The sequence below is a fragment of the Haemaphysalis longicornis genome, unplaced genomic scaffold (genome assembly GCF_048455015.1).
Source record: "Haemaphysalis longicornis isolate Haplotype H1 unplaced genomic scaffold, Haemaphysalis longicornis Haplotype H1 scaffold_8, whole genome shotgun sequence".
Lineage (NCBI taxonomy): Eukaryota > Metazoa > Arthropoda > Arachnida > Ixodida > Ixodidae > Haemaphysalis > Haemaphysalis longicornis.
Window position 1 is genome coordinate 174,070,136 of NW_027526445.1, and position 25,695 is coordinate 174,095,830.

Genomic DNA, 25,695 nt, shown 5'->3' on the forward strand with positions numbered 1-25,695 from the left:
CGCATTATCGCCGTCGGGATGCCCCTTATCGTTGCTATGGCCACGTGTTATCGACAATAGGAACTATTTCGTATTGACTGATAGATTTATTGTAGGGTTTACCGCGCCGACGCAACTCAGGCGATGAGGCGCGTCGTAGTGGAGGGCTTCGGGTTAATTTTGACCACCTGGTGATCTTTAACGTGTGCTGAAATCTCGCACACACGTCCGTTTTTGCTTATCGCCTCCATCAGAAAAGTGGCCGCCGCGGCAGGCAATCAAATCCGCGACCTCTATTTCGTATTCCATTTCAACAGCTGTATGCGAGTTCTTGAATGCAAGGGTGTTGCCTCAAGACGAAAGAGAGGAGATGAGGAATACAGTCAAATAGTCAAATAAAAATAAACGGTTGTAAAAAAAAACAGTATTTTTGCAGTTTCCTGGTGACTCTCAAAATTTCTTGAACCAAGGTCGGACAAAAACGGCATCAGTTCCGCAAAAAGCCGGCGCTAGGCGACAGCATCGCTCCCGAATAGCCCCACGGCAGGCCCCCTAGCATCGCCACCCGGATGGCCCCATAGCGGGGCCCCTAGCATCGCCGCCTTTCCTGCCGAGTGTTACATTAAGTGAACAAAACACAGCCCGCGGGGAGCTATTGCGCTAGGACGTTAGCCAAGACGAAGCCGCATACCGGAAGCGCCTCCTTTCCGTCTACCCTCTTTCTCGCGAGTCCAGGAGGCCGGGGAAAACGCTGAACATGTGCCGTACGTGCTGTTGAGTTCGGCCGCTGCGGTTTACGTATTCGTGCGTCGCGCCTCCTTCGCATGTGGCAACGGTGGAGACGGCGGCCGGCGTTGTTCGGCGAGCAGACGCCGCGATAGCGCGCTATCGGTCTCGCGTAGTTGGCGTCATGCTGCTCACGTTGATCGCTTCGGGCGTGCTGCTTCTGTCGGCGCTGTTCGCGTACAACCGCCTCTCGACGCGATGTTGCCGGTGCACGAAGAGCATGAGCGGCAAGACGGTGGTCATCACGGGAGCAAACAGCGGTGAGCCTTCCACTCCGGGCGGCGGTGCGAGCAGTCAATACCGGGGCAGAATTCCGAGGCGTGTCCGTTTCTAAAATGTCCATTTCGCGCCATTTCAGTCTGACGTAGCTGCTCTTGCAAGGGCTCTTACCAAGGGATGTTCTGCGTCACACCTGATCGTCTGCTTTCAGGCAATCAGGGCCCGCTCCAAACAGACACTTTGAAACGGGCATGAAATGCACGTGCAGGGGCAGCGGTTTTTCGCACTTGATCTCACCCCCACTGCTCTCTGCGCATGCGCCCCGTCGCTATAGCAACGGGGGCGCGTCGTCTGCTTCTAGAACGCCGCGGCGCCAAATTGAAACGGGTGGTAAGCAGTGGTGCCGCACGCCGCAGCCGAAACGCGCCTTCGGCAGCGAGAAGCGTCGTCGCCACATCTACGATCGCGATAAATAAATGTGAACGCAAAGCGCGAGGAATTTGGCGCATTTACCTCATCCTAGCCACGAACAGCTGATCCGACAGTTCGTGTCTCGATATGCGCTGGCTGTGGCTAGGCTAATCGGCGCTAGCATATATGATATTTTTAGGGCTGGATATCAATTAAAAAATTAATACGATTAATCGACAGGGAATATTCAATTCCTTAAAGGTTAATCGGCTGGTGCGAAAAATTATATTTAGAGTTCGAAATCCTTTTTTTTCTTTTGCTAGGCGTCTTCCACACGGAAGTCAAAATCATATGCATTCTTTTATTTTGCAGCAATATGCTGTCTGTGTGTGAGATTGTCCGGATGGCACGCTAAACAGACCTTCGTGTAGTAGATGTGGCTGGAATTTAGTGGCTGGAACGCGTGGTCGCTATTTCTCAAAGAAGCAAACCCGCAGCCTCTCCTCGTTGTCACTTCAAACGTGCGGTTTTAATCACGGACTTATACAAAAGTTATCGATGTAAGGCGACAGCGTTATATATTCTAACGTATAGTTTTACGGAGCTTGATTTCTGGTTTAATGCGCTCACGTGAATTGAACTAGCGTCACTAAATAAAGCTTATTCAGTGACGCTAAATTGAACCGATTAACTGGTAAAAAAAATCCGTTAATCGGTAGTGTAAGCTATCAATCGCCAGCCTGTAGCTGTCATCACAATGGTCGCTTGATACGATCAGCGCGTACCCTACGTGTGCTTCTGAAACCGACTCCATGATGCAGGCACGAGTTTGTCATTTGCAAGGGAGGTGGGTATGCTTTTCTTTACTTGTCCTGTTTTTATTTGGTGAAGATATTCCGTTACACGAGAGTTGTATAGGGGAAATGGAGTTCCGATAAGTTGTTCAACAAGCAGGTCTTTAGGTGTGGTCAGTGTTATGGAGTTACTAAAATTCGCATCCCCGTGGCTGTTCTGGTTTAGTAATTAGGGAATCAATGGAAGCAGTTTTTTGTTGTGATACATTCGCATACACTGTGTACCCCACATATCTATATTGAACAAAACTGGTCTTATTTATGTAAGGAATATGTGCCGTGCTTCGCTCTTTGCAGTTTTATCTGTCATGAATTTTGGTGCAACGCTCCTGTTTCTGAGAAACTGGCGTCACACTGGAGGGGCTGTTCCGATAGGTTGAACAAGTGGGGTTCAGTGCAAGCGACATTGTGGTGTCACTAAAGGTGGCCTGCATATTCTTGGAAACATCGTGGATAGGTTAGTGGATTGGTTAGAGTTAGTACAAGAAGCTGTGTATTGTAATGGCGTAAATAATAGTGAATTGTTACCATATACTCTAATATTGTCTGCGTTATGTTAGGTTTCGCTTGTGGTGTGGGCCTGGATTCACACGAAACTGTCTCAGTGGAGGGAGGTATTTTCCAGGATTTCTTGTTTGCTGTGAACACCATTATCTAGTTTATTTGATTTTTTATTATGAAATTTAAAGCGCCGACGCGACGCAGGCGATGAGGCGCGCCGTAGTGGAGGGTGACGGATTAATTTTGGCCACCTGCAGGGGTTCTTTAACCTGCGCCGAAATCTCGAACACACGGACGTTTTCGCTTTTCGCTTCCAACAGAAGAGCGGCCGCCGCGGCAGGGAATGAAACCCACCTAGTCCTTGGGCGCAGCAGCACAACGCTCCTTAGCCACTGAGCCGCGGCGGGTCACCATTATTTAGTCATGTGGATATTGCCAATATTGGTCGGGCTTCTGCAGAGGTCATATGCGTGTGGGCCGTACCTGCATTGTACTCTTGCAAATGTGTGAAAATTTTGTCAACACGCTGGCCTGCTAGACGCCTCACTTTCTTTTTTTTTCAAATTTTCCTGATGATTACAAGATGTAGAAATGGTTTGGAATAATGTTTCGCAAGGCTTTTTTTAGTAAATAAATGCACTGCAAGAAATGCAACATCAAAAGAGAAATTGTCTCTGGTCAAATCGCCCTCTCCTGATATCAATTAAATTATATGAAAAATTTTATCCTTGCTGCATTTCTTTCTTGTTTGACATTTCAGGATCTATTATACACATTGTCATTCATTGTCATTCATTGTCATTTTTCATTCATTGTTTAAGTTTTGGATACTCTGCATCTGTGTCCTATACGTGCGAAATGAGGAAAAGTGAAATTAGGTAATCATCAATTGCGTGACATCTGATCTTTGAAATACACTATCAGACGCCTCATGGCACGCTCGTGCTAATATATTTTTTTAAATAAATGGACAGTTAATGAATCCTGTGCTACAAGCAGCCATAATTTTGCATTCAAGCATTTTGTTATTGGTTAGCTCAGTGAATGAGTGCCGGAACCAAAAAGAGGTGCTTAAGACCCCTCATTGTTTTGTTTACAACAGCAGCATGTATATAATTTTTTACGGCTGTGGTGCTTTCGGAAACTTCAAATTTACGGCGCTTTGGGGTGTGCGGACACGTCTACTTGAGAGCGTTCGCGCTAATTGGTGCTGCATTCTTCTTCCTCGGGTTCATGAAAGAGCCGGAAAACAACCGTGTGATGAAGCATATCTTGCCAACAACGACAACATAATTATTTCGCTCCCCAGAAGCACCTTTCCTGGCCGAATTAAAAGAATGCGTGCACGGCGAGAAGCGCGCGCATGGCCTTCAACCCTGCAATAGCGGGTATAAGTTTTCCTTTTTCATTCGAGTTTGGTGTTTCATGTATTTATTTATTTATTCACAGAGTTGCCAAGTTGGGCTTCTAATAGCCAAATATGGCTACTTGTTTTTATGCATGGTGGAAGAACTTGTTCTTTGGCTATTTGGCTATTGTTAGGCTATTCTGTATCTTTGCTTGAGACACCCTAAAGATCTATAAAATTAAAAAAAAAACTACGTTTCAAAACAGCCAACATGGCACTCTTAGGCTGGCTCGCAAAAGTAAACAAATCAGTCTCAATGTTATTCTCTAATAATCATAGGTCGGCAGGCTCCCTCACGAGTGCACTCACACACACCCCCCTTCACCACTCATGAGTGAGTGGTGAGTGATCCTCGCCACCGTTTTGGACTGGCGAGTGTGCGTGCGAGTGAGTGCAAGAGCCCCACGCGCAGTGAGCCCCACTCACCACTCGCGAGGGCGAGGGCAACTCGCGGGGAGCCTCGCTCACCGCATGCCAGTGCGATTGCCACTCGCCGTGAACCCCGCCCATCACTCGTGAGTGCACTCGCGCTACTCGCACCATTTTATTTTTTATTTATTTTATTTACACAATACTGTCAATCCTCAAAGGGGATTATTACCGGAGTGAGCTTACACATTCAAAGTTACAGAAAAGATGCGCAACTTGCTCAAGCAATGCATTAGGATTATCTCAGTACTACAGTGCATATTCACAGTAGGTATAATAAAAATAATACAGTAAAAAAAATAAGTATGCGTACTCAAACAATACACACACCAAGTTGCATACAAGCATCACATTACATAGATTTCAAGGTATTCAGGCAATTCACAAAGTAATCACGCACACCAGTTACATACAAGGTAAGTATGAACACCATCCATAACGGTACACAATCTAGCACACTTTTTTCAGCAAGTTGCAAAAATGTTTGAATGGTTGGCTGTCGAGTGATAACAGGGCCTAATGCATTCCATTGCCGAATGCTGTGTGGAAAAAAAAAAAGAATCTCTAAAAGTGCTGCTATTAAATGAATGCGCAAGAGCAATAGTTAGTAGAATAGTTCGGTTCAGCACAAGTGCAAAGTCCCCCACCCCCCAGACAGCTGTTCTTAAAACAAAGAAGAACACATGAAAGTTCACAGTAATGTCCTTGATGAGCTATTAAGCTGTCCAATCAACAGCCAGTCCTACAACAGTGACAGGGCACACAGCACACGAAGTTCTGTAATTTTCAGCAGTCTCCATAGCGAGGCTTGCCAGGCAACACAGCCGCAAACCGTTGTACCAATTCCTTGGAAGTAGTTGCGGACGCTGGTGGGATCGGCGTAGACGCATGAGTCCCGAAACCACCGCGCTAATACTCTTCTAATTCCCGAGAATGGCGTTGCCTTGTCGGTCTAGCGCCGCGAAAGGTCAAGAAGGAATCAGGGTTTATTCTTAATAATTTGTGGATTAACTGATATAGAAACTTCACTCCAAGAAGCTGTGCGCGGCTTGAAAGTATGGGTAGCCCTGCCCGACGCAACTGTTCAGTTGGCGGGTCACTGCGCCTATATATGTTGTAGATAAAGTGCGCACTGCTTTGCATTGAACCCTCTCCAGAGTTGTTATGTTAGACACGGTGTGAGGGAACCAGACAACAGTTGCATATTCCAAGAGAGGCCGTCTGAACGTGACGTATGCGAGAAGTTTGGTTTCGTGGGTGGAAAAATAAAGTGCCCCTTTGATAAAAAATAATTTGTTTAATGCTTTCTTTGTGACGTAGCGGACATTCTCCGTCCAGCCAAGATCGGAAGATATCGCCCCGCCTAGGTATTTACAGTGGTTTACACTTTGGATTTCCGCATTGTTAAATTGTACGAGAAATTTAATTTTGAAGTTTTCTTAGTAATGGACATGCACGCTGTTTTGTCGATGTTGATCTTCATTTGCCAGTCGTCGCACCACTGGGCTATCTTTTTTAACGAGTTATTTTGTTTCAACTGGTCTTCAGGGTGTTTTACTTGGTTATAGAGAATGCAGTCGTCTGCAAAGAGCCTTATTGGAACATATAATTGGTAAGCTAAGTAGCTGGTGAAAAACAAAGGAGCTAACACAGAACCTTGGGGTACTCCTGACACAGTTAGAGCCAAATCGGAATGGTGGTTGCCGCACAGTACACAAACTGGTGACTATCAGTTAAAAAATTACGTATCCAACGGAAAACCGGCCCATCCCCCAGTAAATTATTTAGTTGGAAAAGTAATTTACCGTGAGAGACACGGTCAAACGCCTTAGAGAAATCAATGATGATTACATCAGTTTGCGAACGTTCATTAATTCCTAGGGCTACATCATGCATTGTTTCAACAAGCTGAGTAACTGTAGATAATCCGGATCTAAAACCATGCTTATTTGGGTGGAGAATGTGGTTTGATTCAATGAAATTTGTTAGAAACTTTAGCACATTGTGTTCGAGAATATTGCTGCAGGTAGAGGGAATCGAAATAGGGCGATAATTAGCGGGAGTCAATTTATCGCCTGATTTGTGTATTGCAGTTATTTTATCTGTTTCCCAGTCAGATGGAAGGCAAGGATCCTTGATTTATTTGTAATATATAGGACACAGTCTCTACTAACTGGTTCGGCATACCGCTTTAGGAAACCACTTGGAATACCACCTGGACCGCAGCTTTTCCTTTTGTTAATGCTCAGAAGGAGCGAAAGTCCTCCCGCTAGTGATATGATAGGCGCGTTTGGTAGCGTTACATCATCATTGTACCTGAAAATGCAGGACTTCCGCGGTGAGCGCCACTGTTGTGCTTGTACTCACTGTTGGCTATTCGTCGCAGGAGCCGCTCGCTGTGATGGTTGTTAATGGCGGGATCGCTTTTAGCTTCTGAAATATGTCTTGAGTGAGCTCCTGCTATGGGGCACCCTAGAATTAATTATCTTGTGACGTGTTGATTTAGGAATGTGATTTGGATGCCCTTCTGACGCCGTAATGCACTAATACTGTTCGGTTTCATGACTCATAGAGGGTCTGCTGCACACACTCGCGTGCGAGGGGAGACGACGAGTGGTGAGCGCAAGCGCCAGTAACCGCGAATTGGGAGCGTGAGACAGTGCGAGTGGTGAGTGTGAGCGCGAGTGGGTGCGAGTGGTGGAGGGGGCTAGTGAGCTTGAGTGCGAGTGGTGAGCGTGAGTGAGTGCGAGTGGTGATGGCGAGTGGTGAGCGTGAGCGCGAGTGGCTGCGAGTGGTGGAGGGTGCTAGTGAGCGTGAGTGCGAGTGGTGACAGCGACTGGTGAACGTGAGCGTGAGTGAGTGCGTGAGGAAAAAGATATTTTTCTGTGTGAGTGAGTGAGTGGCGCCCAGTTTTGTTGAGGTATACTAATTTTGTAGGGTAAACGACAAAGAAAAAAACAATCCTAAGAAGATTTAAGTTTTAAACGGTTGATGGTAGCGATTCCTCTGAATAACAAGCTAAAAAACACGTCAGAAAATTTTGTCTCTTTAGGGGTGAAGCACCTTAGGGGCTCGGACTTTCGGCGTCTCCTGTCGTCGTCTCGTGTAGTCACGGTACTAAAACGCCTGGACACGCGTTCTCCAACGCCTCACGCTGGAAGGGTTCGTGCTTCAAAGACACGATACTTTTACAGCAAGGCTTTATACCTCTACCTAAACTCGGTATGATCTACGGCGTGAAAGCGGAGGAGCCCCATCAACACTAGAAGCATTAGGACGAGGGAGAAGAACTGAAGAAAAACATTATGCATACTGACTGGGATTAGCTATGCGCGATTGCTGGGTGTATGTAGTATACTTGAAACAAAATCGTGTTCTGTCTCTCATTGCCCATTAGCAGCGATTCTGCTGTGGGAAACACCGGCGCACACTGCATGCTTCGCCCCTCCCCGGGTTTCACGTTACGGGAGATGGCCCGGTTTTTTCAAACATTGACATTGCCCATGGGCGCCGACCTGCAGTCCCAGCAATTTAGGAGGTCACGTGGGTGACCTAAAGCTGCGGATGTAGGCCAAAACTTGAAAAGAAAATTTCCGTAACAACCTCAGATGAGAGCAAGAGAGAGATTATAGATGCCTACTACATAAAAGAGTGAAAAAGTATCAGCCCACCCTCACAGTCAATGTGTCGAAGTGATAAAACTTCTAGGACGTTTTTTAAAACTTCTAACTCTGCACAATCGCTACTGCCCAACGTTTGAAATTCGATATCTTAGGGCTTTTTTTCTTGTACGTTTATAGAATCCACTTCTGCAGGTCGCCATCCCGCCCTGCGAAAATGGATGCGTAAAAGTGGGTAGAAGTGTAGAAGTGTGCAAAAAAAAAAAAAAAAAAATGCAGTTTTGTTGCATCTTCGGCAGCGGTGTTAAGAAACGACCTGATCGGAGTTAACGGCGAGGCCGTATACGTGCGGCAATCTCACAACACCAATGAATCACAAAATGGCCGCCGTTGCTGACATGCGTGCGTCAGTGGCGGTACTATAATACTTTACCTACTGACACTACGCTAGGCTTCTCTGGCGGCAAATGCTGGGTGCTGCCTAGCCTGGCGCATGTGCTCGGCGTCTACGTAGTGACACTAGTCCTGCTGGGCCTTCACTTCAAAGATAATCTCAATTAATCTTTCAATAAGATTGACAGTTGGGCTAGTTGGTTTTGATTCATCGTAAGTAGCGCTTGAAACGGGACACAGAAGAGAAGACACACACGACGGCGCTAACTCGCAACTGACTTTATTAGGCGTAAACACAAATATATGCTCAGAAAGAAAGAACACGTGCCCAGGTCAACCCCGAAAATGCAGATTTGATAAACACAAAGGTCACAGGATTACGATTCGAAAAAACACACAAGATTACACTGCACATAGTCAACAACCAACCAGCAAAATGTCTAAGTTAATGCATTTGACAAGAACAGAAATTCCTTTTTATGAAGGGCCACCGACGCATGGCTGACACACTTATCATCGTGCTTTCTTATATAAAAAGCTTCGATTACCTCGCATGTCAAATGGTGCTTGTGTCGCCACAACACGCTGGTGTTTTCAAAAAGTGAACAGCATTGCGCCTGGGTCTTATCTTTGTGGGTCGCGCAATGTCGAGTGATATGTGCATGAGGGTTGTTTGTCATGGGTTGTTCACAGGCGCCTCAACATCTATAATGCGTTTTCAATGCTTGTTTCGTGGTTTCCTTAAACGAATTTGATTGATTGTATGGTTTAACGCGCCGACGCAACGCAGGCGATGAGGCGCGCCGCAGTGGAGGACTCCGGATTAATTTTAACCACCTGGCAATCTTTAACGTGCGCCGAAATTTCGTGCACACGGGCGTTTCCGCTTTTTGCCTCCATCAAAAAAGCGGCTGCGGCGGCCGGGAATTGAATCCGCGTCGTCGTGCTCTGCCACATGCTTAAACGAATTCTGAGCTCTACGCTGTATGCCTGATTAGCCTGACGGATGCGCTTCTTGGGCCTTGGCGTTTTTGCCCACGGCGATGAAAACGTTGGGGGTAGAGGTATACAGTTTTGCTGTGATAGCTGGGACGCTAAAAAAAAAACAGTTGAAATTCAGCGCCCGTTTGTGTCTCTCCTAGTCTGACCAATGCCGCTGGCCCAGGTGCCAACGCCATGGGGAATGGGCCAAGTATGTTAAAAAACATCGTTCATGTAAAGTTTGGGGTCACTAGAAACGCAAAGACCTCACATCATCCGAGACCTTTTTAAAGCGGTACAGCACCTCCGCAATGTAATTTTTAATGAGTGTTTGAAATGAATTGTGTAACTTTTCTGATTCGATTTTTGGGCTATTTTTGGAGGTCGACATTGGGCTACTTTCGGGATACGTGGCTGAAAAAATTGTCGGGTTGCTCTGCGAAAAGCGTGGCATTCCTGCGCAGGCATCGGCTATGAGACCGCGCGGGAGTTGGCCCTGCGCGGCGCACGCGTCGTGTTGGCCTGCCGGAGCGCGGAGCGCGCCCGGGACGCCGTCGCGCGGCTGGCGGCCGAAACCTCGGGCGGCGACGTCAGCTGGCTGCCCCTGGACACGGCGAGCGAGAAGTCGGTGCGCGCTTTCGCCGGGCGGCTCTTGCGCGAGACAGGAGGCCGGCTGCACGTGCTGGTGAACAACGCGGGCATGGTGGCGCCGGCGGCACGACGCCTCACGGCCGAGGGCCACGAAGAGACGTGGGCCACCAACTACCTCGGGCACTGCCTGCTCACGCGCCTCCTGCTGCGTGAGTACAGTGCGCATGCGCATCGTCTACGATGAGTGTACGCACGTCGAGCGGACACCAGTGTTGAAAGAGAGTTACCGTTAATCGACAAGATTTAGGGGAAATCCCCAAGGTGGAGTAAGTTTCTGTGAAGGAAAGTCGATTAACCCCTGTCCTTCACTTCGAGTTGTTGATCAATTCGTTTTCGCGCTACTAACGACTAGCCTCCTGGTTAGCTCAGTTGGTAGAGCGACTGCTTCGGTTAAGCAGTGGTCCCGGGTTCGAATCCTGGACCAGGACGAATTTTTCTTCAACTGCGAAGTTCCTGAGAAAGCTGTATAGCTTTCCTTTGTAGCCGTTGGCTGCATTTAGGTGGATGTCAAACTTTCCTTCACAGAGTTACCGTATTTACCCGATTCTAACGCGCCCCCGATTCTAACGCGCACCCGATTTCCCTGGCAAAAAAACCGAAAAAACTTGCGCCTCCGATTGTAACGCGCACGGGACTTTGTGACCCAGACAATCGAATGAGAGAGAAACGGGCGATTTATTTCCCGGAGTAATCTCACTCATCTCGCTCCTCGTCGCTCTCCGCTGACCACAACATTTCGGCCTCGGTGCCTTCAAGCGCGTTCGCTATTCCACACTTCATAACGAACGTTCAACCATGGTCGATGGGATCATGGCTCACGCCTCGCACGCCCATCCCGAGAGCTTCTTCAGAGGTGCACGCTTCAGCCGACCGCTCGTTTTGAACGCGTGGGAGCTGCGGCTGCCATTGCTGTTATCAAGCGCGCAAGTGAAACGATTTGACGATTTGTGTGAACGCCGATAGAAAAGCCTAGGCGCCTAGGCTTGCTGCGTCTGAAAAATCGTAGCTAAAAGCTTTGGCGCCATCTTGAGATGGCGATGGGCGGGACGCAATTTCCGCTCTTTCGTTAGTTTCGGTTTTCTATCCGATTCTAACGCGCATGCGATTTTCCGGCCTATTTTTTCTGATAAAAAGTGCGCGTTAGAATCGGGTAAATACGGTAACCGCGCCGTTGTGGAGTGATTATTTCGAATCGCCTGCAGATCTGTAAAACAGCCACGAAGGCAAAATACAGATTTGTTCAATTTCACAAAAAAATAATAAAATTAAAAATCTACCCTTTGGTAAGTCGCTCGGCTCCATTCCGGGTATGAAAGCGTTTAAAAAAACGAAACGTAACTATTAACAAATTTCAAATGTCGCGCTGCAATGGCGTAAAAAGCACGGGGAGGAGTGACGCGATAAAGGACGGCACTAACAATCAGTTACCAGGGTGTCCACTGGTCGTTAGCATTCAAGTGATGCCATCAAAAGAAAAAAGAGGGCCCACTACAACCGCCCAGCCATGCTCAGCACCAACCATATTCTGTGACATCATAAATACGTCGCCCGAAAGTGGCCGGGGCTTGCCCGGACGACAGTGTCTGCTGTTATTGTGTCACGCTCTCTCTGATGCAGATGTCTGTCTAGATAATAAAGGCCTTTCTCTCTCTCTTTCTCCGCCGCGGAAAATCCGGTTCCCAGACCCGCCCACAGATGGCGCAACTGCCTCGCAGGGGCGTGCTGCCACACGTTCTTCCCGTCATGGATGTCCCGCGACCAGAAAATCAACGCGCGCTCGCCCGAAAACGTCAGCGTCGTAGGCGAGCGAATTCAACAGTGCGTGCGATGTAATCGGCAGCAAAACGACAGTGATGAGGAGCTAACCCGGAGGTACGGAAGAAAGCAGCCGAAGCAAAACAACGGAAAATGCAAGCAAATCCCGTGCTACGGAAGAGAGCAGCGGAGGCTCAACGACCGTAAATGGATACAATCCCGAGCTCTCGGGGTTGGCTTCCATTCACTGTCGTTGGAAGCAAGTGATAGAAGCTAACAGCGCGGGCAAGCTAACCCCGAAATTCTAGAGAGAGAAGCCGAAGCTAAACGTAATCGTCGTAAGGACAACCCACAGCTCCGCTCTTTCAGTCGATTTCACATGCACTGCGCGGAGCTCTGTTCACTGTAATAGTTACTATCTCCATTACTTGTTTGAAGTCTGTGATGAAATTGTTATCATTGTTATCGTGACAAAATAGTGTTTTTAATCAACCAAATTTTCATTTGTCTTCATAGCCCCTTTAACGTTAACTGAAATCTAAGCAATTTAAAGAAGACCACGACTGTGTCTCAATGGCGGGGGCGCTTCCTTGCCCCGACTGTGTTCGGTAGGCGTATTTGACTATCCTGACCGCCTGGAAGCACCCCACTTTCGCCTTTTTTTGGTGTCGTCTTAGAAGAATCGAACAACTGATGATCATGTTGGTATGCTAAACAAACCTAAAGAATATCAAATTATCCTTATTTTCGACAAGGGTGCGTAGAACTGACTAAGAGAACATGTTGCAGAAGCAAAAACAGAAAAAAAAACTGTGATTGATTCCTCTGTCATAGGAATCAGTAAAACACGAAAGTGAACTGTGCAGCGAAATCTGCAGCTAAGCCTGATTTGCGGGTCGGCTGCTGTCTTGTGGGTGTGCTTGACGAGCGACGTCCTGCTGCCGGGTCGTTTCGGCAGAGGTGTACAGGCGTCATCTCCGTGACGGGTATGACGTCAGTGAAATCTTGGTGTATCGCGAAATATAAAACCCGAAAACGAACAACCTCAAGTATAACGTGCTGATTAGTGCTAAAGGTTTCTTCCCCGCAAGAAGACCCTGCGTGCAGGGGTGCACCCTTTACAGGCCGCTTGCTTCGTTGTACAGGTGTCACTTCGGTGACGGATACGACGTCAGCGAAATCTTCGTGTATCCGGGAATAAAACACTTTCGTGTTAAAAAAAACAACAAAAGGAAAACCAGTATAACTTAGACCTTCAGCGTGAGAACCCACGCCTCTACCCCAAGATCACTGATGCCGAACAGCGAAGCCTGTTTACCGGTTGTTTAACAGAACAGGAGTGTTCAGGACATCGGCCAGGCCACCCTCCCGATATTTACCGGTGGACGCGTGGTCCTCTCTACAAGCAGCTGTTGGACTTTCTTGCTGAGACTGGCCTATACAGTATACCTATAGAGTATACAGACCTATACAGTATACAGCAGGACATGAAGCCGCTTGCATCCCGTCACTTTCCTATTTCTATCCTTCAATTCCTTTGATGTCGTCCTCGCAAACTGGCGCAATTAAAAAAAAGAGTGTTCCAAGCAAACCAGTAGACAGCCCCCGTGGGGGTTCGTCTAGTCGGGCAGGGGTGCAATTCTCAGTTTTGTCCATTCCACGTCCGTTTTAACGTGGTAGTTTAGAGCGAGAGTTTATTGGCTGAAACCAGACGACTGGATGTGACGCAGCACATCCATTGGTCAGAGGCATTGTAAGCAGAACTACGTCACGACTGAAACGGATCTGAAATGGACATTTTCGGAAACCGCATGGTCTTGAGTGCCCTCGGACGACATTCGACTGCCATTTTGAAGACTGAGCTAACACTGGCGAGGGCGTCTGCCGTGATGTTGTAGAGGTTCCGTTTTAGCTTTGTATTACTAAAGACGGTGGTTAGAGTCCGGCTCTTGCCTCCGGTATTTTTTTACATCTTTAGTTTATAATTTTCATGGCTTAGGTTAGCTGTCGGTGTTTCAAATGTTTTTTATTTGTTCCTTACGTTAGGTTAATTTACTTCATGTTACGTCACGTCGCTGGAGGGCGAAGTAGGGCCAGGCGCGGAACTTTTTTATCGAAACGCCGATGGACGTCGTTTTAGTGAAGTGCTTATAGTACCGCCGAACAGCATTGTAGAATCTAGATGGCCTTTAGAAACGGAGATAACTGAGAATTCCGCCTCAGATTCGTGATTCGCTCGTTCGGCAGGTACTGCACGGAGGAGTTAGCGACTGAACACACTGGAATAAAACTTAGGTCATCCCGACAAAGCATGGCAAGAAGAATTGAAGGAATAATGCTTGGGGATAAGAAATATAGAGGATTGACAACAGGTTGAGAACCAGACTAGCGGACGCGAGATTGCGTTACCTTCCCAGGCCCCTTACTTCTTGTGAGTTTCCAGCGGCGCGCACTGCTTTGTTTCAAGCACTCCCTCTGTTGTTTTGAGCAGCTGCTAAGGTGCTCCGCAGCAGAGAGTTTCATACTAATATACACTAGAGGTAAATCTGGCGCCACTGTCTACGGGAGCCGCGCTTCAGCGAGCGTTCCGTCATGTACCGGGCAGGCACGTTCCACTTGTCCTTGGCATGGCTCACGAACATCCTGAAAAGTTGCCTCTGACTGAAAAAAGGCAGCAATATTACTGCACAAGAATAATCGAATTTGTTTTGTTATTATAAAATTAAAGCCCCAGAAAGATGTATTTGTCAGGGATTATTTAGAAGCTTAATGCAAGATGAACAAAAAAAACAATGTTACCGTTTTTATTGATTTTGGCTTCAAGACGGAAAAGAAGCCATGTGGCTAACCAAACCAGCCAAGGAGGCGAGGAACGTCGCTAGCTGCAATGGCGCCGCCCACGGCGGCCCGCGAATGCAGCGCCAGATTTCCCTCTAGTATAGATTGGTATGAAACTCTATGCTCCACAGTTCAGTTGGTTCAGTCGACAGGGGCACAGGGGTGTTTATTTGCCGTGGTCAAAGGATTCTAGACTCTGCAAGAAGCCCGAGAAGGTTGAACACGCACGCTTCGTATATTGCTGGGACGCTATCTTTTTCTGGGACGTCCTCCAGCGAACCCTTCGAAAGGACATGCCCCTGACGCAAAGCGGCATGCGTGTGCTTTAAGTAGACCATGATGACATACCCTGTGGTGTTTTTTTTTTATTTCCTTGGTCTCCACGGCATATGAAGAAGCAGAATGGCTGTTAGGGATAGTGATGTCACTGATGTGAACGCAAGGCCCGCAGTTTATTAATTCACTGGAAATATTCGTAAGCTGAGAGAAATGTATCTCTCACAAGAGTCTAGTGGTGATGTTTTAAAAATGAGCAGTGATTTAATAATAATGAGTCCACAAATTTTAACCGCTTTTTCAAAGCAGGGCACTGGTGTTTAGTGACATCGACCACCCGCCAAGTTGAGCCATGTGGGTGTTTTTACTTTACGTAGTTTCTTAGAGGGGCAGTATAGAAAAAAAATCCTCAGTAGCCTAGGGGTAGAATCGTAGTCTTTGGAACCAACGCCTCAGGGTTAGAGCTCCAGCAATGCGAATTGTTTTACTCTCGAAGACCCGTGATATTTTATTGTAAAATGTTCTCTTAGCTTAATTCCGCGCGGTCTTTTAAGTAATGGCTACCGGGAGACTGAACTAGAGGTACAAGAAGGACGATAACCGCATAGAAAAATCAGATAAGAAAATTGGAAGCAAGGGGCGGGCTGCCATAAAGTGGATGGGAGAGGCTTTCGTCCTGCAGGCCGGATAAATAGCTTATCAGAGTCTGGGTTTGGGATAGTTGGTAGTGCCCGTTTAAGCCCGTCGCCTCCCTGTATCCTCTGTCGTTTCTTTGTTTTTGCGCTACACGAAGGCACGGATAAATAGACTAGTGACGTCTCTTATGAGCAGGGGTAAGCAAGGGCGCGACTAAGATTGCTCGACGTGATTTCAGCGGCGCTGGAGACGAGCGCCCCGTCCCGCGTGGTGAACCTGACGTCGGTGGTGCAGCGGCTGGCGCGGATCGACTGGGACGACGTCGAGGGCCTGCGCTGCTCGTGGAACGCCGGCTGCGCCTACTGCAACTCCAAGCGTGCCATGCTGCTCTTCACGGCCGAGCTGGACCAACGCCTGCGGGACGCCGGTATACGTGGCCATTTCCCGTACATGCACGTCGCTCGAACTATGCAACCCCTGGGAAGGAGCTCAGTACGTGACGCGCCGACAGGGTCGATCTTTGATCTTTGATTTGATTCCTTGGCAGCCTGGGTCGTACTTTAGTCTGTTTCAGTCCAGGCGGACTTCTCCACCATTCGGCGACAGCCACGGGCTGTTTTGGGAAGTGACCCTTCATAACTTATTTCAACTCTTTGAAACATCTTTTTTTTTTTTTTTTTCACTTCGGCCGTAGCAATGGGCAAAGCGTAAGTGGTAGCGGGGCGAGGCAGATTTCCCGTGCTCAGTATACTTAGTCCGTGTGATGAGGTGCTATCTGTGGTGACAGCACGCCACATGTTGCATCGTTAAGGCCATAGATGCGGGGGCAGTGCACGCGCCTGGAGGAAGTTTCGGGCGCCTCCCTTGCTTGAGCCTATTTCGCTGCCATTGTGGGCATCCATCGTACTCTCTGCATGATGACATAACCGCACCAAACACGTCTGCGCCTATCCGTCGACCAACTTACCGGTTGCCCGTGGTGGTGGCGTGCTTGCGTCGAAAAACATCGCATCCTCCTCCCATGCCGAGGCGAACGCATGAGGGAATCGAGTAGGTCCTCTTAGCAATAATTCCTCAGACACTGCGCAGTTCTCGCGCCATCGGTCGGCAAAACGGAAACAACTCACTCAAACTCAATAATTTTTTTTTCATTTACGCTACCTAAATGCAAAAAAGTCAGTCATTCACAAATGTTTGGTAAACCTGTTCACTGATGGATTATTTCCCCACTGGGAATTGGTCATTGAACAATTGGTGAGGTGAAGGGGAGCGTCGGCGGGGAAAGAGAGGATAGAAAGCGGGATACGGACAGTGAGGAGAAAATGGGATAGGGATGGTGAATAGGATGCGAAAAAGTGTAGAGGGAAGGGGGGGCAAGCTCTCACGAGGAATTGATGGAGTGGAGGGGAGCGTGTTGGGGATAATGAGAGTAAGGATGAGGGGAGGGGATGGATAAGTGGTGAAGGGATTGGCGGAGCGAGAGAGAGGGAACGAGAGATGGGGAGGAAGCGGAATGTGAGGAGAGAAAGAGGGTGAGATTGAGAGTGAAGGGAAGAGAGGGGAGGGGAGAGCAGGTCGAAAAAAGTGTAGCGGATTGAAGAGGAGAACGGGAGGTGAAGATGAGCGAGTGGGAAAGGCCCGTAGAAGCTATGAGGAAGAGTGGAGGAAGGAGATGATATAAGGAGAAGGGAGAGCAGGAAAGGGGTGGTAGGGAAGACAGAGTAATGAGACGAGGGTAATGAGGATATGCTGGAAAGGAGGAGAGGAGCACAAGGGGAAGGGTAGAGGAAATAGGGAATTGGAGCCACACCACCATCTAGTTTTTTTTAATTGCTATAGTATGCTCTTTGACATGAAGTCTTAAAGGTACTAGTTGACACTTGTTTCCTGGAGGAAGTCCAGAAGACAGCGGCGGTAGGAATTGATGGGGGAAGAGGGGGGGAAGAGGAAATACCAGAAAGAATTTTGCAAACAAAGCACGCTCAACGCAACCCCGTATGACTTCAAGTGCAAGGCGCGGGGCAACGGAGATTTAGGGTGCTTCGTCTTGATCTGCCCCCCCCCCCCCCCCCCCCCCCCACCCATTCCCCTACAACTCACACCCGCTCAGCTCGCATGCCCAGAACTGTATACACGCCAGTGCAGCCGACTGGAGAGGAGGATGAAGGTAGGGCTAAGTAAAGGTAGTAAAGCCAAGTATTCGGCAGGCATTCTCAGGTCATGAACGGCAGCCTACCATTGTCAAGTGTATGACAGCTGCATCTTACCGGTACTCACCTACGGGGAGAAACTTGGAGGCTCACTAAGAGGGTTCAACTTAAATCGAGGACGACTTAGCGCGCAATGGAACGGAAGATGATAGGTGTAACAATAAGGGACAGGAAGAGAGCGGAGTGGGTCAGGGAACAAACGCGTGTTAAGAACACATTAGTAGAAATTAAGAAGAGGAAATGGGCGTGGGCACGTAATGCGAAGACAAGCGTGACAGGAGGTGGCAGAAAGTTAGGTGGGCAGATGAGATCAAGAAGGTTGCGGGGATAAAGTGGTCGCAGTTAGCGCAGGACCGGGATAATTGGAGATCCATGGAAAAGGCCTTTGCCCTGCAGTGGCCGTAGACTGGCTGATGATGATGATGGCTATAGGCAGGATGGTGAGGGGCAGAGCCTAGGGGAGTGAAAGGGAGGGAGGATTAGGAGAGCGTGAAACTCCCCAAGGTGACGCGATACTTATTGGTGGGAGCTGTACGACCTGCCGCAGGTGAATCGTCGTCAGGTGATCGCCTGCACGAAATAATCCCATCTATGGCGGTTACGTTAGAATATCACCTTGGGAGGATCACCTGCGCTTTTTTTTTCGCGTCTTTCTAGGCCAGCTCAGCCTCTCGGCAGGCTGGCGGGGACACTGTCTCCCTCTAATCGCAGGCGTATCGGCATTCACGGTGCACCCGGGGGTGACCAACACTCGCGTGGCCCGCGGCCTGACGCGGGTGGGCCAACCCTGGTTCGGCCTGCTGTCCGCTCTATTCGGAGTCAAGGTGAGCCGTATTCGCTCCCCCTTCGCCGCTCTCCTGGCCACAGTGCCGAGGAGGAGGAGGAATAACGTTTACTTGTTTTTTGGGGTGAAGCCCCTTGGGGGCTGGGGCTGTTGGCGTCTCCTGTCGTCGTAATCGTCGTTCGTCTCATGTAGTCACGGTACTAAAACACCGGGACACTCGTTTACGCCTCGCGCTACAGAGCGTCGTGCTTCAAATACAAGAGACTTTTACAGCAAAGCTGCATGCCTCTACCCCACAACGGTTTAATCTGCGTGGGGAAAATCGCCAAGGCGCTAAATATGCACTCAGGTTTCACGTTAGTGGAGATAGCCCTGGATTTTTCCGGTGATATGGGATGGGGAAAGGAGAGTGGGTGGTGGCCTCAGTCCAGGCCGCCTTCAGTACCCCCTGCAGCCCGCGCCCGGGAGGTCAGGTACTCCTGATCCTCGAGCTGGGAGCTGGTCAGCCTATGCTCTCACTGCTCCAATGTAGGTGATGGAATTCGATTGGGAAGTTTGAGGTGGCGTTTGGTGTATTGCACGTTGCGCAGTTGTAGAGAAAAAAGGCTGATGAAATGGGATTTAAAATTGTCATGTAGTAAGTCCGTGTTCGAACTCAGAGCCAGATTCGTGTGTGTCGAGTGATGGGTGTAAATGACGCGTTCCCTGCGATAAATGTACTTGTTGGCGCCTCGTCACTTTTTCCCACAGAGATGAAACCGTTGGGGGGTAAAGGTGTATAGCTTTGCTGTAAATGTCTCGTGTTTTTGAAGCACGAAGCGTCCTAGCGGGAGGCGTTGGAATACTAGCGTCCCGCTGTGTTCTTTTAGTACGCGTTCTTCCACGGGGATAAAATGTTCTAGCGCGAGGCGTATAAAAAGGAGTGTCCCTGGGTTTTAGTAACGTGACTACATGATACTGCGACGACATGAGACTCCGACGAGATGAGACGCCGACATCCCGAGCTTCTAAGATGCTTCGGCCCTGAAATGGCTCAGGTTTAACGCTTCTAAACCTAGTCATCACGAGCGAAAGCAGACTATGCACACCGTGTTTCATGAGTGTTTTCTTTGGGATTTAGCAGTCTGCCGTCTGGCTGTATTTTTCACGAGCGTTTATTTTGCTTCAGGGCATATATATGGGGGTATGAGTTGATGACGAAAGGTGATTGGATTTACTGGTGATTGGGTTCACCCTTTCGCTGAGAGGAACGGGCAGATGGCCCAGTCGGCGCGCCATAGATGCATGCCCAGACTGAGGGACCAAGCGCCGGCGAGGCAGCTGCTAAAACCTCGCCCAGTCACGTGGTTCGCTTGCTCTAAACCGCGCATACACACGGCCCAGTCTACGCTGAGCGATCGAGCGCAGGCGAAGCATCCGTTTTTCTCTCGCCTAGTCGCGTGGTGCCGCAGCGGCGAAGCGATAAAAAGGAAAGGCGCAGCGTGCGCAACGGCGTCTGAAGGTCACTTGCGACGCGATTAATGGCCTTGAAAGATGTTACATAGAGTAGCTTTCCGGTTTAAAGAAGACGACTCTAAATTGCGACAATGGTGTAAAATTTCGGCTGAATTAAGAGGGGACCGGTATGTGTTCCGCGCGCAGAGCATGCGGGAGGCCTGCCAGACGACCGTGCACGCCTGCGTGTCAGACGAGGCGCGGAGCGGCTGGTACCTGTCCGAGTGCCGGAACCAGTGGCCCGCTGCTTCAAGCGCCGGCGACCGGAGGGACGCCCGGCTGCTGTGGGAGCTGAGCGAGCGACAGCTAGGACTGCCGGCTCGCTGAAGAAGAAGAAGCAGGGAGCAGCTGCAGCAGCGGGGCGCAAATTTATTCTTGCCCTACTCGGCGATGCGCATCTCGAGGGCCTGCTCCGTGATGTCCCAGGCGCGCCGCTGGAGCACGGGGTCGACGGCGTGCGCCGCGGGCCGGGTCTCCTGGCACTCCATGAAGTAGCGGCCGCTCGTGTGCGCCAGGTCCGGGGACAGGCACAGGTGGATGCTGGTCTGCGCGCCCTCCTGCGGAGACTGCGGCCGCGGACAGAAGGACAGACAGCGGTGTTTGACTATATACGTCACTACCATCGGTGTGTGCAAACTGGAGACGAAGAAAAAACGTGTGCTGTGCAGTCGACAATGGCGTGTCTGTGGTAACATAGATCATTTGTTAGAGCTTCAGGGTCATGATTCAGTGGTGTAGGTAGGATTTTGCCTCGGTGTGTGTGGGTGTGGGGGGGGGGACTTTAGGAATTGAGAAAATAACAAACAAAAATTACCAAATATTATTACAAACAAACAAACAAACAAACAAACAAACAAACAAACAAACAAACAAACAAACAAACAAACAAACAAACAAACAAACAAACAAACAAAGTTAATAAATAGCAACAAAAACAACACAAACACACACACACACACACAAAAAAAATAACTTGTGGTTGATCCGGTCTGGAACCCCCTGCCCTCCCTTTCCGAAAAAAAAAAAAAACAAACAAACAAAAAAAAGAACAGGCTCAGATTTGCGAAACTCGTCTCATCGGTTCGTTCTTCGTTTGTGATTTCGGTGTTGGAAGGTTTGACGATCGATTGAGCGCACTTTCAGTGAAGGTTGGACGCAGTTTTAGCTGACGTTTTGACGCACTTTTGATGCAGTTTTGATGCGATAAAGCTTCCGCGCTTCTCTTAACTTTCCTTAGGAAGGGATGGTAAACTTTTTTAGTGGCACTAAAGTATACCCAGAAATGCCTGAAAAGAGCGGCGTCAGCCACGTTGACAATTTAGAAAGTGGCCAGTGGTGCAGCTTTTTCGTCGCTTCTACGGAACAGTTCGCTTCCTGCTCTGTTGGAAATAAAGTAAAAATTCATTGTTTCTCTCTCCTCCCCCCTCCCCCCCGGTTAGACCTACCTAATGCCATCCCGGCAAACCTGGCAGGCATGCAAGAGTGCTATGGGTAGGGAACGCTGAGGTAGGACAAGTGCAGAGTAGCGTGAATAGGAAGATCGACGAAGGGCACACCAACGACAGTGTCCAACAACTGCGTCTTGATTTGGTTTGGCAAAACGAAGCGGTTCTTGCACAGAGCAAGCCACGCACGGGTATTGACGCCCGACAATCAGCGGGAATAGGATGAGCAAATGAGGGAACAGCACTAAAGTTTTAGCACAGTGGCTAGCGTACGCTGCGCTATGCTCACAGGTATACGGACCCAACTGGGCAGGGCGCACATTCGTCCCGCGGGGACGAGCGGCCCGCCTCTCCGAGCCCGCGCGCGCATGCGCAGTCGGGTCCCGGTACCCGCCTACCCTAGCGTAGCGTATGCTATACTCGGTTACATGGAGGAAAGAATATTCAGGAGAGGCCCCTAGCATCCCAATGCATTGCAAAAAGTGTGGTGGAAGGGATGTCATTTTTACTGAGCCCATAGACAGTGTTGTCTACTTGTTTACAGCTGCGGCGGTCAAATCTGGGCGAATGGAACGGACAAATTTTTAAGACGCTTTGTCTGTGGCTGCCTCGCTACGCTTGCAAACATGCGCAGTCGCTACGGCAAACGTTTATAGATTAGGTCAGGGGCCCTATTCTCGACTGCACGAATTGCCGGCATTTCGCCCATGTTTTTTTGCGTAAGCACAACGTAAGCAATCAGTGACGTGCTGCACCTATAGCTATGACGACATGCAGTGTAATTTGACGAGTCACTCATAACGATCGCTACCAAGGTATCAAATATTGTGCAAGAAAGATATAAAAACACTTGGCATGTACTATAAAAATTAAGACGGTAGCTGAGGCTGACAAGAAAAACACATTTCTGGAGGTCAGACTTGGCGCCAACACCACAAGGCGATCGAGTAACGTTGATCCAAAAGCGAGCGAAAGGCGGATGTCGAGCTAAAGAACATCACACACTTTTTTTACCGTATCTATTTATTTCTTTCAATCGCTTTTATTAACATAGCTGGGCTCTCTGCTTCAATGCAAGCTTTGTTGCGTTATCACCTTCCCTGCCGCCACCGCCGCCACGCCATCGTCTGCTGCTATGTTACAAGTTTATGGCGTGATCACAGAAAAAGACGGCCGCGACTATCGCTTCTATGACACATAAGAGCAGCGAAGCGCTACGCCTGATAACCGCGGAGCACACCGATGTCACCGATTCACTCATTCGTCAAGCTCGACTGCAATCAGCGCTGTAATGAACTAAATAGTCACTTTTCATTGTTATTTTTCTCTTGAGTTCGATCATGTGACCCAACAGCTTACTAGGACAAGTATGGACAAATGCCATGCATTGGGTTCTCTTTGTCATGGAGAGGCTTGTACTGCCCTCTTATGTTGCGGTTACGCCAAACAAATATTTTTTATTTCATTGCCAAACATAAAAGCAAAATACTGCATGTTATTTGTATGTCGCATGATCGCTGACTTGGAAGCAGTTGAAACTATAATTTGTTTCGGTAGGAAACATGCTTTAAACAGAGCGCATGCGAAACTGCGCCTGCTGCAAATTGCCGCACATTTCGCGGCGCCGTAAGCCGGGGCAATATTGTGCCCTATTTTGCTTGTATTTTGCGACAAAAACAACCGCCATTTTCATGCTGTTACGTAGCATTACGTCACTTTTACGCAGGCTGAAGTTGCCAATGCATGACGTAATCGTTCCCGCCAACTGCTTAAATTACCTCACGCCTTCTCAGCCAATCACAGAGGGGGTGTGTATTACAAGCAGTATTGTTGTTGAATAGCAAAGACAGGCTTACGTTGTCATGTCCGCCGCATTTTGTCTGGTTTTTCATTGCCGGCCAAGAATTATGCGCCTTTAGTAACGAGAAATAAGGCAAACTTTAGAACTAGTGTCCGTTGACGACATGAAACGTCAAAATGAAGACACCACACACAACCGCTTTGTCAGCCGGAAGCACGTGACCAAAATTGAAAGCCAATCAGAAAAGACTTCCGGAAAATTGCCTAAATTGCCGGCAATTTGTGCAGTCGAGAATAGGGCCCCAGTTTGAAAACTCTGCCGTCGGAGGCGGCCTTAACTTGTATCGCGGCCGCAGCGGTGCTTACGTCGCGTCGAGATCGCGGAGCTGCCGCTGCCGGCGGCTGCCGGAAAATCCACTTCGCTCAGCGTTGGCGAGAGCCACAGTCAGTGCCATGGAGGAAAGAATACTTTTCTTTCCTCCATGCTCGGTTACAAGTAGTATGTGAGGCATTCCTCCTCTCCTCTCCGACGCTCCTCTCCTCTCCGGCATTCATCCTCTCCTCTCCGAAGCTCCTCTCCTCACCGGGATTGCGTAACGAATGGGAACACCTGCGTGTCTGCGCGCGATAATGCGAAACAGCTTAGGGTTACAGACGCAACGGTAGCCGCTGCATACTCTGCTGGGGGCGCCACTGTAGCTCCGCGGTATAAATGACGCGCGCGCGCGCTCCGCTCCCCTCATTTTTCTCCCGCAACGCCGCCATCGAAATGAAAACTAATGGGAACTTGAGTAGACCCCACGGCTGCTTCGCATGCTACTCAGGGTTCTCCTACGTGAAGATGGTGCAATGTTTTTCTACTTGCTAAATATACCCCTTTTCTATCTACACAGAATGTGATGACTTGTTTGAGCAGCAGTTTTGCTGCAGCCTTTCCTGCATCAAATGTGCGGGGGCAATACGCGAGGATTTTTTTAATCTTTCGCGGCGGGCTGAAAGTGGTGGTGCCGGGGGGGGGGGGGGTTATAAGCGCGAAAATACGGTAAGTACAAGCGATGTTCTGCGTATACGACAGCTGCAGCCATTTTAGACGCTTATGACCAACTTTTATGACATCTAGGACAAGGCGGGTTGTGAGAATAGCTGCTTCCGCGATGTTTCGAGTGTGACGCAGGGCACGCGGTGGCACTATTTGCAGATAATGTACAGCCTGGTGGCATAGAAATGGACACGAATGCGTTTTCGGGTAACTTTTCCAACGTAAAGCTCTCTGTGCTTCCCTGACTGGCGGATGGGAAGAACGTACTACGGTCTTCTCTGTCTAGCATGAGAAAGGCATGAGCGCGTGTACGCACCTTGGCGAAGAGCGGGACGATCACGTAGCGCAGGAACTTGCCGAAGTACGTAGTCGGCGTCTCGCGGAAGAAGCGCGACTTGACGAGCCCCGGGTGGAGCACGTTGACGGTGACCTCTTGGCCGCGCAGCTTGTCGGACAGCTCGCGGGCGAAGTAGATGTTGTACAGCTTGGACAGCCCGTATACGCGGCTGTTCGAGTAGCGGCGCTGGAGGAAGGCGTCGTCCACGTCCAGCTTGGACCACGCGTGCACCATGGAGGAGACGAAGATGACGCGGCTGGGCGCGCTTCGCCGCAGCAGGTCCAGCAGCAGCGCGGTGAACAGCGCGGGCCCCAGGTGGTTGCTCTGGATGGTGGTCTCGAAGCCGTCCGAGGTGAGCGTTCGCTCGGGGGGCGCCGAGCGGCCCGCGTTGTTCACCAGGATGTCGAGCCGCGGCTCGGTGTCGATGATGTCCTGCGCCAGGCGCCGCACCGAGCCGAAGGAGCAGAGGTCCAGGTGCTTGAGCACCACGTCGCCGTTGCCGCTGGCCTCGGTCATGGCGGCCAGCGCCTTGCGGCCCACCTCCATGTTGCGGCAGGTGAAGATGACGCGCGCTCCGCGAGACGCCAGCGCCCTGGCCGTCTCGTAGCCGATGCCCGTGCTGCCGCCGGTCACCAGCGCCGTCTTGCCGTCCAGGCGCGTGGTGCACTTGCAGCGGCGGTTGGTCAGCCGGCAGTACAGCCACACGCCGAAGCTGAGCAGGCAGAAGATGATGGTCAGGCGCAGCGAGAGCACCAGCATCTTCCAGGGCCACGTGAAGACCTCGAACATCCCCGGGTCGTCGTCTTCCGACGCCATGACCGCGCCGCTAGCACGCCTCCCGAAGAAGGC

General features: G+C 49.6%; 1 protein-coding gene, 1 non-coding gene and 1 pseudogene across 2 annotated transcripts; 2 read left to right on the plus strand and 1 right to left on the minus strand.

Moving 5' to 3' along the window:
- The first annotated feature begins 703 nt into the window (after positions 1-703).
- Positions 704-21,293, plus strand: LOC144148671 (retinol dehydrogenase 11-like). The gene is made up of 5 exons (XM_077680189.1): positions 704-1,025; positions 10,046-10,381; positions 15,976-16,164; positions 18,659-18,771; positions 20,373-21,293. The coding sequence occupies exons 1-5, from the start codon at positions 890-892 to the stop codon at positions 20,550-20,552; spliced, it is 954 nt and encodes a 317-aa protein (XP_077536315.1). The 5' UTR covers positions 704-889; the 3' UTR covers positions 20,553-21,293.
- Trnap-cgg (transfer RNA proline (anticodon CGG)) lies at positions 10,587-10,660 on the plus strand. The gene has a single exon. It is a non-coding gene; the product is annotated as a tRNA-Pro (tRNA).
- LOC144148592 (retinol dehydrogenase 14 pseudogene) lies at positions 20,606-25,662 on the minus strand (annotated as a pseudogene).
- Between the last annotated feature and the right edge of the window lie 33 nt (positions 25,663-25,695).